This window comes from Chionomys nivalis, chromosome 20, assembly GCF_950005125.1.
Source record: "Chionomys nivalis chromosome 20, mChiNiv1.1, whole genome shotgun sequence".
Taxonomy (NCBI): domain Eukaryota; kingdom Metazoa; phylum Chordata; class Mammalia; order Rodentia; family Cricetidae; genus Chionomys; species Chionomys nivalis.
The window spans coordinates 16,528,081-16,544,498 of NC_080105.1; the positions used below are offsets into that span (position 1 = coordinate 16,528,081).

Below are 16,418 nucleotides of genomic sequence, written 5' to 3' on the forward strand. Positions count from 1 at the left end.
CCTCGACAGCATGCACAAGACTTACACAAACTCGTCAGGCAAAATCCCAGCACAGAGAAGGGAGGTGTTCCCAAGGTCCCACCCACTGATGGCTGCTAGAGAAAGAAAGTCAGTTTTTCCTCAAACATGTGGCCTTTGGTAGGCTGCCCCTACTCCAGTGGATGTCCCTGCACACAAGCACATACTGCTGGTATTAAGTGGATTGAGCAGGCAGTAAAAAGGAGAGAAAGTATAGGAAGTTGAAAATGAAGGGTAGTGACAGGATATAGGAGAAATGAGAGGGGAGGGAACAGAAAATTAAATATGACTATCATTTAAATATGATTCAAATATTATATGCATGTATGAATATTAAGTGAAGTGTTTGAAAAGTGCTCTCAGATTACTAATGAATATGTTTCCCCTCAGCCACTTCTTCAGGGAAAGTACTGATCAGATTGAATCTTGTATGTACTACCATAAGCTCATCAGCTCTTGCTGGAAATAGCAGCCATGAGTTTAGCCTTTGGATTCGGCCTTACTGAGATGGAAATGCATTGTGCCTTTCTATGCTCACGTGTGGAAGGAACATCTGGGCGATGGGCATCAGGCACCGCCTTCCAGTTTGATTGAAATTGCTATGCTGGGCTTGGAATGAAGCTCGGTCGCACCCTGTGGTAGCTGTGACTCTCACTGTGCTGGCTGCCCTCTAATTCCCTGTACTGACTCTGCTGATTATTTAGAGAGTGTCTATTCCTTTCTGCTCTAACCTCCGTTTTCCTTCTCACACACCAAAAGCCCCTTTAGGGGATGACTTATTAATAAGTGGATCTACCAGACCACTCTGTTTAAAATACATAAATTTAATCCCATGTTTAGAATGGACCAAGGATACCTTTTTCTGTCTTTGAATGTTATGAAATACCCAAACTAATTAATTGTAAGTATATTAATGAAAAGAATAAAAACACCATAGTTATTAAGTGATTTTTAGGAGTGACTCTATACCTGTCTTGGAAGCTTGTTCAGCTTCTGTCATGGCTGTATTAATGCCCTCCTATACCTCTTGCCTGTGTTCAGACTGCTCACAATTCCACACTTGTCTCTGAAAAACTGGTAATGGATGCTAAAGATCATCTGAAAAATGTCCATCTTTCTCCCACCAGAAATTTTTGCTCTAGCATAGAATATTGCCAAATGCTCCAACACAACACTCTCAATACGCAGTCCATGCCCTATACCAGTACTTTCAGAAGTCCAGCTCATAGCCCAACTCCTCAAGCTAAATAAGAAATAAGTTAAATGAAGGCACCCTAAGTTTGAATTTGTCTTATGTCGGAAACCATGAGATGTGTGGTTCATTTTGTCTTCTGTCAGAGTCCACCACAACTAGCTGGATCTTTTCTGATCTGCTTTCATTTAAAAACTACTCCCTGACCTGGGTCTTATTTCTCTGTTAGATAAGGATGAGTGCTCCAAGGATAACGGTGGCTGTCAGCACGAGTGTGTTAACACAATGGGGAGCTACATGTGTCAGTGCCGGAATGGATTTGTACTGCATGAGAACAAACATGATTGCAAGGAAGGTATGGAAAGACGTCATCGCTTGATAATATCTCACCTCTCACGTGTATTGAGCAAAGCCTGGCTTCCCCATGCTTAATCACATGCTGCTGCTGCTGCTGCTGCTGCTGCTGCAGCTGCTGCTGCGGACCATCCAAAGCTCAAAAACCTAGCCATTCTGGGTTGTGTTTAGATATTCATGGGATGCTATTGGACACCTCATTAGGTGAAACAAAACTTTTGCACATCACACACGGATGGCATTCGACTTAACTTTGTATAACAGAGAAGTTGCTACAGTGTCATCCGCTAGACGACATTTCTCCACATGGTTCTGCATCTTTGTAGAGAGGCTCCATTACCCTGTCCACATATAAACCTCTCCAAAATGGTTTACATTTTGGTGAGGTATTCCTCCCTGAATATGTCATACATTCTCTACATGAGTGATGCTCCTCTAAGTATCAGAGCTATCAGACACAGATGGTAGATTCTCTGCCATTTGGAGTCATAAGCAAGAGGTTAGGGGGAAAGCATACTAATATGACAATAACTTACTAGACTATCTTTGTCCCTAAGATTTTGTTAAGTGATTTTTAAAAGTAAGAACAAAAAGCAGTTATGTAGTTCTTCTTTTTTAGGGACTTTGCTGTGGGATTGCCTACTTAGATTGGAGGCCAGCTTTCTCTTAAAACAAAAATTATTAAGACAAAAATTTTATAACTGTCGTCATTAGTACATGTAGGTTAGAAAAATCTGTTTATAGTAACAGTCTTGTGAGTAGGTGTTTGTATACATTTTAGAGTCATCCATAATGTCCATATTGACCTTCCTTTCAGACGGAATCTCATATCCAGGATTTTTCTTCTTCTTTTTCATTAAGAAAATGACATTGTACAGAATTAGATGCAAGCAAGAATTTTTGCTTCCCGTATTACGCACAGGACATTTATAACTTGGTGGGATATGCTGCTAATTCAAAGATTGGGACAAAATCTCCAGTGATTTTGCAGACATGTAAAGTAATTCATAGGAAAGCAGCTTTTACAGATTATGTGTAGAATTCATGCTCAGATGTGTTCCTGGCAGTAGCTTTCTGGAACTGATTTTAGAGAAAACTTCCTATTAGACAGAATGATTTCCAGATATTCCCTATTGTAGTTTATTTGTATCGCCAGGAAGGAGGCTGAATTTCCCTCTACTTGTGTTGTATGGTATGCACATTGCACTGCTTGGCAGGGAGAATCTAACTTTGCTGTGGTGGGTATAGGTCCTGTAGATGACATGCTTCATAGGGCAAGGCCCAAACATAGGCAACAGAAGTGAGGACTCAGTCCAGAATTTTATCTTTTTGTAGAGATAGCCTTGGGCATGCTAGGTATGTTCTCTAACGTTGAGGTTTGCAGAGATAGCCTTGGACATGCTAGGTATGTTCTCTAACATTGAGGTTTGCTGAGATAGGCCTTGGGCATGCTAGGTATGTTCTCTACCACTAAGGTTTGAAGGCTACATTTACAGCTTCATAACACTTGTTCTTCCCTTTTTAAAAATGATTTTAAAATATTTTTTAAAATTTCATTTTATATTCCAACCACAGTTCTCCCTTCCACCTCTCCTCCAGTCCCTCCTGGTCTCCTCCCTAGCCCACCCCCATATAGTCCTCCCAAAGGGTAAGGAATCCCATGGAGGATCAAACCCCTCCCCACTGCATTCATTAAGGCTGAACATGGCTTCCTCTCTCTCTTCCTCTCTCCCTCCCTGCATCCCTCCCTTCCTCCCCCTCTCTCTCCTGTGTTCCCCTGTTGAAAATCAAAATTTTCCTGTGAGAATATAGAACGTCCCGGGAGGTCTTTCAGGAAAGGAGGAAACTGTCATGACAGCAAAAGGAATTATCTTAGTTTAGTTTGGGTGACAAACTCCAGGGCAGTGCTGTAGTGACACAGGCGTATTATCTGTGTAAGAAAGAAGCTCCCCAGTATCAAACGATCTGCTCTAAAGTGACACCAGTTGTGAGAAACATAATGTTGTACCATGGTGATTTGCTGGGAGTTCCCTTCAGGGTTAGCAGCAATTTCCTTATTTTTTCACCTTCATTCCACCAAATGATGGTAGCACAGGCATTCAAGTATATATTTAAGTATTGGAGAAAGAAGATATAAATGCATGAGTCACAGAACAGTTTAGTAATGCTCATTATCTATAAGTGATGTGTAATGATGCAGCCCATTAGCTTTTCTTTGTGGTGAAATATTTTCTTCAGACCCAGCGTAGCCATGGTTGATTTGCAACCTATGTTACCGAAGCCGGAAATGTCTGATCCAATCGTTTAGAATAGAAGCTCGTTTTCTGGCAAACATAATTCCAGTGATTCAGACTGCAAACAGGCCTGATTATGTTCAGCAACAGATCTCCCAAAGCAGATGAAAATGGTAGCAATGATTGGTGTGATGTTGGCTAGCATGCAGGGAAGTCATCCAGCAAGGCAGGGGGAGCAAATAGGTTGTTTGTTTACCGACTTAACCCTGCTCTGGATTCCAACACCAACTGATACTGCTGTTGTTGGCACAGCTGAGTGTGAACAGAAGATCCACAGTCCAAGTGGCCTCATCACAAGTCCCAACTGGCCAGACAAGTATCCGAGCAGGAAAGAATGCACCTGGGAGATCAGCGCCATTCCTGGTCACCGCATCAAATTAGTAAGTGACCCCTTCCTTTTATCCTTTTATTCAACTGATTGTCCATGTCTTTCCTGTCTAGCCCACAGAGAAAGAGGAAGAATGTTTTATTTAACTGAATTAAATCAATTTTTCATGCTTTCCTTTCTACTTTCACAAAATAAGTGCTTGATTTTTCAGATCAAGGTGAAAGCCATGTTCTCCGAAGGCCTCTTTAAAAGGTGTTATAAAAGTTGCCATAAACTTTAAGATATGCATCCTAATGTTACAGATAATTATATGTACAAATGGGAGAATAAATGAAGGAATAAAAACAATAGAAATTCTTCTGAAAAACAATGGACTAATCTTTCACCTAAAACAGTATAGTGTCGTCTTCTGAGTGTATAGATTCTATTTGTCGCATTGAAAAAACACACTTTTAAAAATAAAATCAAGCCTGGAGGTCGTAGTGCATGCCTTTAGTCCCAGTACTCAGGCGGCAGAGGCCAGCCTGGTGTACAAGAGGTAGTTCCAGGACAGGCTCCAAAGCTACAGACAAACCCTGTCTTGAAAAAAAAAAAGATGTTTTGCAATGTCATTTGTGGGATATTAATTTATACAATCTATGACTCTTAGCTTGAAAATTTGCAGATCTTTATATTATACTTATAATTGTGCCAACTATTACTCTGTATGACTAATTCAAATAATGACTATAAGTTACTCTTCTTGCCCATTTTCTTTGAGTCTTGCCTGGTCATCAAATGATAGTATTGTTTAATAGAGCACAGATTCCATGTATTATAAACTCCCAGAAACCAAAGAAATGAAGAATATGGCAATGTAATTACTTTTTTACATATTCATATACAGAGGTAGCTCACAAGGCTTAGATCACCTAATCTAGGAGATGATACATTAAAGAGCAGAAATACTTGAGAAAGATATTACTGATATGAAATATTCTACAGGACCAATCCATCCCAAAGGTGTATTTTAGCACTGACCTCTGTAGACTCTTCCAGTTAGTTTTTTCTACTTTATCTATAAAGTAACATTATGGGAACGTGGCACTACAATGACATCAGAGATGGTGACAAAAGAGTCATCATCCTGTCGTGGGGTTCTTTCCATGTGCCATGTTTGTGACAGACCTTCCAGAACCATCACTCCCCAGTCACTCTGTGGAAGGGTGTTAGGTGCTTGAGATGCCAGCGTGGCATGCACTGCCTGTCCTGCACTTACTGTCATGCTCCTGTCCAAGGTGCTGATTGACAGAATGCTTCTTTGAACCCCTTGGTGCTTGTTAGAGAGCTATGCAGATAGTGGTGTTGGAAATATGGTTTATTTCTGATTGCATTCATGTGCAGAAATCAAATTTCTTTTAAAATTTTATTTCTGATAATGTAACCTTTCTCTTTGAGCTGACTTGTTTTATGCAGTGCACAGAATACACATAGCTTCACTTTTGAAAAATATTTGTTGAACATAGAGTTCTAGGTCAACTGTATTTCCTTTCTGTGCCTTTTCAATATTGTCTCCATTGCTTTTTATAGAGTTTGAAGTTTCTTACTATTTCATTGAAGATTTTGTCTTTATTTTTTTATGCAGAATTGTTCTTTTTTGTAGTCAGCTTCAAAATGCTCTCCTTTAAATAAATAATTTGAAAATAATGTGCCTAAGTTTACTTGCATGTATTTAATAGTCTTATTTTGTGATCCACACTTTCCCATAAACTTCTTTAAATTTCCTTCATCTGTATTGTGGCACCTGCCATTCAATTCAAATATTTCTTCACTTAACTCTTTTGTAATGCCATGTCCCTTTATCTAGGATTGAAATGATATAATTTATATTATTTCACAGCTCTTAGATGCTTTTAATCAATTGCATTTTGGCTTGATTAATATTTTTTCCTTTCCTGAAAATATATATATTTTACAATATATTCTGACTATGGTTTTCCCTCTCCCCACTCCTCCCAGATCTTCCCCACTTCCCTTCTAATCCAAATCCCATCCTTCTTTCCCTTTCTCAGTAGAAAACAAACAGGCATCTAAAAATTATAATAAAATAAAATATGATAAATCAAAAAAAATGAAGTAGAATAGGTCAAAACAAGCAGAAGAAATGGAGCCAAAGAAAAATCACTAGAAACACATACAGGAGTAGAGACACACATTCCCACACATGAAATCCCCCCAAAAAAGAACCAGAAATCATAATGTCTATGCAACAGACATCTAAAGTTTAAAAATGCATTGACAAAGTATTATGGGACACAGAACCTCCCAAAATGCCACTTAATTCAGTTTGGTGTTGACAATCACAACTGGGCTGGGCATGGGTCATGCCCTTAAGAGTAGTTTGTATACTCAGTGAGACTCCACTGGAGAAAACTCAATTTTCCTTTGTGAACAGTTGTTAACTGGAGATAGCTTCTGGGTTAGGGGTGGGGGGCATGTGTCTACACTCCCTCCTAGGGCTGGGACCCATGTGTCACAGACCCTATGTATGCTGTTGTAGTCTCTATGTTCACAGGTGCATTGGTACTGTTAGAAGGCCTTGTTTCCTTGGTGTCCTCCATCCCTTCTAGCTTTTGCAATCTTTCTGCCTCCTCTTTCTCAGTATTCTCTGAGCCCTAAGTGGGGAAGATTTTTTTCATGAAGACATGTTATTGAGGCCTTAGAGTTCTACAAAGTTCTCTCAGTCTCTGCACAGTCTCTAGCTGTGGATCTCTGTATTTGTTCCCATCTACAAGAAAAGAATCATCTCTGATAGTGGCTGAGCAAGACACTGACCTTAAGAGTATAGTGTGAATGACTTCCATTGAATTAGCTTCACTTTTAATGATTGCTTCTTCATTTCTTTTGTATTTATTGAAAAAATTGTTAAGCATTTTTTGTTTTACTATTTTGTATAGTATTCACTTTAACTCATGGTTATAGTTTACATCTCTGTTAGTCTGTTGGATTTACATAATAAAATATTATAGACTGAATAACTTACATATCAAAAATTAATGTAAGTTCTCCATAGTTAGGAAAACTTAAAGTCTAAGGTCAAATTTGCTGTATGATTGGGCTTATTATATTGTTTTCTGGTTTCCCTCTCTTCTTGTCTTTTAAATGCCTACCTTTTTGATGTATTTTCACACAGTTCTGTTGTTGCTATTGGTGTATGTGTGTGTGTGCATGTGTGTATGTATGTAATAAACTTGATATATTATTGTGTGTATGTGCTTGTTCATGTTTAGAGGTGCATTTGTGAATGTTTCACACAGTCCATGTGTGAAGATCAGAGCACCAACTTTGGGTATCATTCCTTGTCTTTCTGTTTTCTTTAAGACAGACTGTTTTAGCTGCTGTGTATGCTGAACTAACTGGAAAGCAAGTGTAGGAGAGCATCCTGCTTCTTCCTCCCATATGCCCAGGGAGATAATGTGTGCATTACTTCAGCTGGCTTTTAAATGCACTCAACTCATCAACCCATGCCCTAGGTTCTTTTCCGTGAGCCATCAGCTCAGCTTATATCACTTCTTTCATCAAGTTAGGAGAAACTGTAGATTCTTTTCACTGTCTTCCAAGGATTTCTGCTCAATGCCAGTAGATCTTTACTCTTTTAAATACATTTTACATGCATCATCTTCCTAAATGCCTCCTCTTTACAATTAGTTAAAAATTTAGTCAATCCCAGAAAGGTGAACTTAAAAAAAATATGCCCTTTCTATAAATGGCCAAACTGGGTTAATTCCAGAGAAAATGTGACTTACCACAGAATTTTCCTACTATATTTTGTTCAAGAACTATATTTTAGTTCTAGGTTAATCCATTGAATCAATTTTGTTTTGATTCATAGTGAGTGTGTATGTTTGAAATGAGATAAGGGCTTGTTTTTTATTTCTATACATGTATCTGGTCATTTTAGCATCATTTATCAAAGAATACAAATTCCTTATGATGTGTTATGGCCATTATCATAAAAAATAAGTTGAGCCAGGTGGTTGGGAAGCACACCTTTAATCCCAGCACTCAGGAGGCAAAGGCAGGCTGATCTCTGAGTTCACAGCCTGAAATCAAGAAAATGTCCTACAAACTTGCCTACAGTCAAGTCTCATACAGACTGTTTCTCAATTAAGAGTCCTTCTTCCCAAACCAGGTCAGTCTATGTCAAGTGAAAAGTAACCAATCCAACCTGATAGGAATGGTTTTCAGACACCAATTTCCCTAAATACCGTTTTATTCTCTTACAGTAACATCATTCTTGTAATTCAGAGGTAAATTTAGTTTCCCGGTTAATAAAGAATCTGGCTAGAGTTGAGCCATTTTTTCTTTTAGTGGTTTCTTACCAGTTCTGCACTGATACTAAAAACATGGATGCGTGCCCAGTTGTAACAGGCTGATTGAATACTGTCTCATGAGAGGCATGAAATCAGAAAGCTTGATAGCTGCATTGACAAGAACTTTCAGGGTGAGATTGTCTGTAAACATGAGAAGGTGGTTAATGAAAGAATTGGCAGGTGTAATCAAGCATCTAGACACCAACTGAGCCACTTCTGCCTCCCAAGCATTGGGTCTACTTTATTGTACTCCAGCCCTGGAAAATGCTAAATTCACTTCATAGCACGTCCTCACTTGCTGACTGACTGCTTTATGTCCTGCACTCTAGGATAAATAATTTCCACTACTGACTCCTCATTCACTGATCTCCCCTACACAGTACCGATTTACAGTGAGATTCTTTGCATTGTAGTTGATCTTTTTTTTTTTGTAGTTTTTTGTAGCTTTTGGTTGCATGAAGTGAACACTGCTCTCAACTCATAGTGATCATAACAAGCAATCTCATGCATATTTTTATTAATCTTTCCAAAGGGTGCAATGGGATAACTTGTAGAGAGAGTGTCCCCTTCTCTTCTCTTCTCTTCTCTTCTCTTCTCTTCTCTTCTCTTCTCTTCTCTTCTCTTCTCTTCTCTTCTCTTCTCTTCTCTTCTCTCCTCTCCTCTCCTCTCCTCTCCTCTCCTCTCCTCTCCTCTCCTCTCCTCTCCTCTCCTCTCCTCTCCTCTCCTCTCCTCTCCTCTCCTCTCCTCTCTTCTCTTCTCTTCTCTTCTCTTCTCTTCTCTTCTCTTCTCTTCTCTTTATATTATTGATCTTTTTAGTATCTCTATTTCTTCCTCTTGTTTCTGTAAATGGAGGTTTCTCTGTCCTGTCCCATCCCATAGACACTTTTAAATAATCTTTCAGAGGCTTAATATTTATTACAGAATGTTTAGCAGAACAGCTCAGGCTTATTACTAACTAGCTCTTACCTTTAAATTAACCCATATTTAATTAGTCTATGTTTTGCCATACATCTCATGGCTTTACCTGTGCTCCAGTACATCTTGTTCCTCTGGCAACTGGCTGACAGCTCCTTGACTAAGCCCTTCTCTTCTCTTTATCTCTGTTTGATTCTCCCCTACCTGTATTATGCCTGGTTATCGGTCAATTCAGTTTTTACTGTCAACCAGTGAGAGCAACATATATTCAAAGCATATGGAAGTGTTGTTCCACAGCACATTTCCTGCTTAGTATAATTGCTTCTTTCATGTTTTCTATTCCAAAGTCAGGAAATTGAATCTAGTTTAGTGTAGAATATTTAAGCTATGTCACACAATCTCAGAAAGAAAAAAAAAACCACACCCTTTCTCATATGTAGAATCTGGCCAATAATATATGTGAACAAGTATATATGGGGGTCAAGTGTAACATGAAGAAAAGGGGAAAATATGAAGTGATGCAGGACTAAATGTAGGCAAGGGTCACACAGGTTACAAAAGGGGATGTAAAACCAATGGCTTTTCTAGTTCTAATTCTGCCTTAGTTTCTGGTTTGGTGGCGGATAAGTGTATAAAAAAGCTCCAAAAAAGCTCCAATACTAAAAATATAAGATTTATTCTGAAGCTCCACAGCTTCCTTTCTGAATGTCTAGTCTGGTTATTTTCGGAATATGATGTTTTTATTTGTTTGCAAGTTTATTTTGTAAATTCATAAAATTAAAAATAGTTAACAGTAGTTGAATAGGCTGTTAGCCTGCTTAGTCATTTCATGTCATGTGAGTCAGCCTTCCATAACTTGACGAGCTCTAAATGAGAAAGGTTATTTTGGTCCATAGTTACAGGGGTGAGTCCTTGACGGATGGGCTGTATTGTGTGATGTGTGACAGAGAAATTCATGATAGGAGTTCAAGATTCAAGGGATTCATTGGACAAACACTGCACAGCTCATGGTCATATGAGAGGAGGGGCTGAAGGAATTAGCATGCCCATAATGACATAAAGACCGTCTGTTGAGTCATTTCTTCCAGGATCTCCACCACAGACCAATTTTGTGTCTTTGGGGTAAAATCTGTGTCATACAGCCTTTGTAGGACACCTGAGCTCTGTGCAGTATAACAGTTACGCGGACATCTCGTGTTTACCCTCATGCTTGTACTGGAGGCAGATACCGTGTGACATCCATTTTTAATGATGTGCTCTCTGGATTAATCCCCGTGTTTGCCATTGACAGGTTTCATTGACAGGTGATTTGTCTTCTAGAGAAGTCTCTGAATGATGCGTTGCTAGTGAAAAGTTTCCTTCTTCTTAAACAGGCCTTCAGCGAGTTTGAGGTTGAGCAGCATCAAGAATGTGCGTATGATCACTTGGAAGTTTTTGATGGAGACACAGAGAAGTCGCCAATCCTTGGTCGACTGTGTGGCAGCAAGATACCAGATCCCCTCACAGCTACCGGGAATCAAATGTTTCTTCGGTTTATTTCTGATGCCTCTGTTCAAAGAAAAGGATTTCAAGCCACTCATTCGACAGGTCAGCTATTTACCTTTGTGCTTTTCTTCTTAGGAAACACTTATTGAAATTTAATTTTTAAATTTGTCTGTAAACAAATGGTTTTTAACACACATACACACACACACACACACACACTCCACTATTTTTTCTCTCTTCTATTACTCTTTTGTGTTGGGTATGTGCATGTACATGAATAGAATTACATGAAGTCATAAGTGTAGCTGGCCTTCTAGCTTCATTTCTGTTGCTGTAACTTTGACAAAAAAAGTGACTTTGGGGAGACAGAACTTTGACCTGCAATTCCACATACTTCTCATTACTGAGAAGTCAAGGCAGGAACTCAAAGCAGCCAGCTACATTCCCACTTGAGAACAGAGAGAAGAAATGCATGCATACTTATTCATGCACAGCCTCCTCTCTACAGTTAGTCAGGCCAGGATCCCCTATCTAGAAAATGGTGTCAACACAGTGGATTGGGTTGTCCAATATCCTTTAACAGACAAACCAAGGGGTCAACTTGACCTAGGCAATCCATCTCTGAGACTTCCTTTCAGGTAATTCTATTTTGTCTCAGGTTGCTAATTAAAGGTAAAATGTCACAACTAGTAAAATCTTATTGAAATGTGTTATATGGACTATTTGGAAAACTATTCAATATCTATGTTCATACCTTTGCAGGAGTTGAAGATTCATAGAAGAAATATAAATCAACAAACAATAATAAAATTATTATACTAAATTTCAGTATGATTTATTAACAGTATAAAATGAGGAAGTAGAAACACCTCTAAATTCCTGTGTAATTAATTTTGTGACTGATTTTAGCTTTATTGGCATGTCACCTTTAAAAGATAAGAAGCTAAATCTTGATATTAAAGGTGTTTATTTCATTCATGAAGCTGTTCTTTTAGCTAGATTTTGCCTTAGCAAATGTCTTGATAAGGACTTTTGAATTTTTTTTAACAGATTGTCATTTCCCTCTAACTTGTTATTTGGTGTGCAATATGATTCTTTTCCCTAGTCCTTATTTTTCGCTATTTAAGGAAACGTTTACTTTAGACAAGTGTAAATACGTAAAGTTAAAATAAATAATATGAAATTATTCATACTCTGTGGTCAATTTAAATATGTGTTCCATAACATAATCTAAGTAATATTACCTTTTTCCTTTCAGAGTTTGTGAAAAAAGTTAATCATAGTTATTTGTAAAGTCACTGAGCTTATACTGCCACCTTGTGTCCATTCTGAGAACTGAAGGTTTGAGACTATAGTTATTAATACTATGGCTTTAGGAAAACAGGCTATAGACATTTCCTATTAATTTTCTATACATTTGCTATTTTACATATATTCCTGTTAACTTGCCAGGTATTCAAGGTGTGGAAAAGATTGATGTTCCATTACCTCTTTAGAATTTTCCTGATGAGTCAGTGGTTTTAAACACACATACACAGATACATACACACATACATATATGTGTGTGTGTGTGTGTGGTGTTGTGTATCTTGAGGTTCTTGACAGTTGTGAAACCCCTAGTATAATTTTTGACTTTTACCCGTGTACTCTATTTCTTATCATATATTTAATATATATCAGATCTCTCAAACTACCTTAGGTCAACTGTATTGTCTTCATTGTGCAGACGAAACTGGATTTGTGGATGATTGATTAACTACAGAAGTTTGTAACCCATTGCCTAGCCATGAGTTTACTACCATTTTGACCCTCTCCAGAGCTAATACATTCCTCTCCAGAGGATTTTATCGATTTAAATCTCTAGAATTGAGACAGAAATGAATGCAAACTGTCATCACTACTTGAAGCAGTAGGTAAAGATTGAATACTGGGTTTTAATTACATAAATGTAATGAAAGGCCTATTTTATTCCCTCTTTTCAGTTCACATCTACTCAAATATCCCTGCGACTAACCTCATTCAAACGTTAGAGTGAAAATGGTTTCAAGCCACTTCAAACAAGAGAAATCTGGAGCGAAACGTTAAAAGCCAACTGAAGCAGCACAGAAATTAGTGGCAATTATCAATAGAATCCTTGGTTCCCACTTCTGCTCATTTATTCTGATGAATACTCCTGCTCTGGGTTCATATTTGCCTTTCTTGTTACTTATAAACTTAGACTTTCAAATAATGAGCGATCTAGGAGCTTTCTGGCTAGATTTCGTCTGTGCTGTGCACAATAGCCCCACTGATAACCTAGCCTTCTGGTCCACCTGCTCCTTCTGCAGCGTCCTATCTTTTAAGTTCAGTTCCATAGCTTCCTACCAACATGTATTTAGCATTTGCTCCCGACAACAGGAAATTGTCAAATATTAGGTTGACTTGAGTTTGAATAACGAGGAAAAGTAAAAAGCAATGAATTGCCCTCATGATATGTCTTATTTTATGATAATGAATTTCTCTCTGAGCATACAAATTTCATACCACTGGTGTACATAATATCCAATGTTATTTTAAAACTCTTACCTGGTAGACACTGCTTCCTCTATGGGTTTAAAGATTAGAACATTGTTTTTGTATTTATTAGTGTAAACACAGATTTATGAGCACCAAAAAATGACTAAACCTGGTGAACAAGAATAAACCCCTTTTTTAGTACTCTAGATGGTTCTCAAAACTCACATTGTACCACGTGCAGTAAAACAGGAATTGACAACTCTGTGATGTTTAGGTTCATAAGCCTTCAAGTGTCTCTTCACATTTTGTCCTATATTTTACTCTTAACTTTCCTTCCAGTCTGAGACTGACAGAAGAGTGCTTCTGAAGCAGGCCTTCCAGATAAACACCCTCCATGTCTCTGCCACTCGTAGTCCAGTTCTTTCTGACCCATAGAGTCATTGTAGTTAAAGTGCTGACAGGTTTTAAAGCTTGGAAACCATGTCAACCTATCAGTTACATAGAACTTTGATAATAGGTATTTATTAAATCAGAAACTTAAGCCCACTGGTTCACATAATTATACTTTGAAATCAACTATATTTTTAAAATTCATTTATTCTCTCTCTCTCTCTCTCTCTCTCTCTCTCTCTCTCTTTGACTTGTATACATGTATGTGTACTACATGCATGTCTGGTGCCTGTTCAGGGTAGAACAGGGTATCAGATGCCCTAGAACTAGAATTACAGAAGATTGTGAGCTACCTTGTGGGTGCTGGAAATTGAATCCAGATTACCTAGAACAGCAGTCAGTACTCTTAACTACTGAATCATTTATAGCCCTAAACCAGATGTATTTTTCACATGGTGTTTTACTTAGTTTTCTTAGTTCTGAGGGTTGTCACAGATGTTGGGAAAACTCTCAGGGGTTGGCAAACTTTTCGTCAACATTATTGCATCTCATTCTGTATCACTATATTTACAAGTACATTTGTTGGCAGGCATTTAGGTCTCCTGATGATTCTATTTAATATCTGTTATAATAAATTAGGGGCCCTGACCACAATGAACTTCTAAACAGTTTCTTGTAGAAGGAGCGGCAGGCCACTTTCTGCAGCCCTGCTCCCGGCCACCGGCTAGTTTTACCCAAAATAATTATACACAAATTGTATTCTTTTAAACACTGCCTGACCCATTAGTTTTAGCCTCTTATTGACTAATTCTCACATCTTGCTTTAACCCATATTTAGTGATCTGTGTAGTATCACGAGGTGATGACTTACCGGGAAAGATTCTAGCCTACATCCATCTCGGGTCGAAGAATCATGGCATCTCCCTCACTTCCCTTCTTCCCAGCATTCTGTTCTGTCTACTCCACCCACCTAAAGGCTGGTCTATTAAAATACCAAGGCAGTTTCTTTATTAATTAATGAAATTAACATATAGACAGATGACCTTCCAACATCAGTTTCTGGATCACCTCTTTCTTTAAGTTAGACAAGATAAAAGACTTTGCTATCACAGCTCTATTTCCTTGATGCATTTTCCATGGGTGACAATCACATCCCAAATGCTTCACCTGGAAACAGGAGTCAGAGATTGATTACACCCCACAGGGAAGTTCACCAAGCTTATTCATTTCTGTTTTCTTTTTTTGGACAGAGTGTGGTGGTCGATTGAAGGCAGAGCGCAAACCCAGAGACTTGTATTCCCATGCTCAGTTTGGTGATAATAACTACCCAGGACAAGTTGACTGTGAATGGTTGTTAGTTTCAGAACGAGGCTCTCGACTTGAGCTGTCCTTCCAGATGTTTGAAGTAGAAGAAGAAGCTGACTGTGGCTATGACTATGTTGAAATCTTTGATGGTCTCAATTCAAAAGCTGTGGGTCTTGGTAGATTCTGTGGATCTGGGGTAAGTTCATCACCAACAGAATTCCATAGTCAATTTCTTTTAAATTAGTGACTTGTGCATATAATATTTACAAATCGGAAACATTCTTGAAATAATTATTCATGTTGTATTATTATCAATGTCTTGACAAAAATAAACATGACTCTTCTTTCTTCCTGTTTCTCCATTTCTATTAAGTTTACATTATAATTCACATGAGTAGATGAACTTAGTTGTTCTAGTTTCTTGTCCCTTTCCATATTCTAACTTTTCATTGTGCAATAAATATTCAAATGCTTAATAATCTAAAAACAACATATCTTAATACACAGCCTTGTCAATGTTGTTTTTTTCCTAAATTAAATAATAAGAGAAAGGAAACAAAAGTCATATTGCTTCAGATCTCATTCTCTTCTTTAGAAATCCTTCTGGTCAGAGCACCAGGGTCAGCTATTCATGCTGGTCCAGCCATGCTGAACGCTGATCCACTCTTTTGCATGCACAGATGGAGTTCAGAGACAGACAGTGGGAGGTCACATGAGACAATGGAATGAGAAATACTTATGGTTTTCTTTATTTCCCCTGGGACTCACTGCACTCAAATCAAAGCTCTTCTGAATGTGTATTTTGCATGAAATGATAATAGAGACAACACCTATTTATGAATTATTATTATTTATGAATTAAATAATAATATCAAAGTTGTACCCAAGAAACACTTGAAAAAATATTCTTTAGAATTAATTTGATCATTAAAAAAGGGAGAAAAGAAATATTTAGATTCTACAATTGGCTCAGTTCATAATAAGCACTTAAGAAACAAATATCTCTTTACTATTTTGTAATCTCTGTTGTTTACAATATAAATCAAAGGAACATGAATTAAAGTTTTTTTTTTTTAAAGAGACCAGGTTTTAAGGGAAATTCTGGAATTTAGAAGTGAACTAAAATATCCTTTATGAGATTTCAGTATTGCATTTCTTTCCTAAATGTCATGTGAAAAGAAATTTAGCATAACTTCTTTCCTAGGTTCTTTATTATTATTATTATTATTATTATTATTTTGGTTTTTTCGAGACAGAGTTTCTCTGTGGTTTTGGAGCCTGTCCTGGAA

General features: G+C 37.8%; 1 protein-coding gene across 1 annotated transcript in view; it reads left to right on the top strand.

The window, feature by feature from the left end:
• The window catches only part of Tll1 (tolloid like 1), a 185,575-nt gene that overhangs the window by 166,221 nt on the left and 2,936 nt on the right, over positions 1–16,418 (top strand). Inside the window, exons 17-20 of the mRNA XM_057752469.1 lie at positions 1,440–1,565; positions 4,111–4,238; positions 10,827–11,040; positions 15,075–15,325. Of these exons, the coding sequence (XP_057608452.1) occupies positions 1,440–1,565; positions 4,111–4,238; positions 10,827–11,040; positions 15,075–15,325 (719 nt within the window). The remainder of the gene's footprint in view (positions 1–1,439; positions 1,566–4,110; positions 4,239–10,826; positions 11,041–15,074; positions 15,326–16,418) is intronic.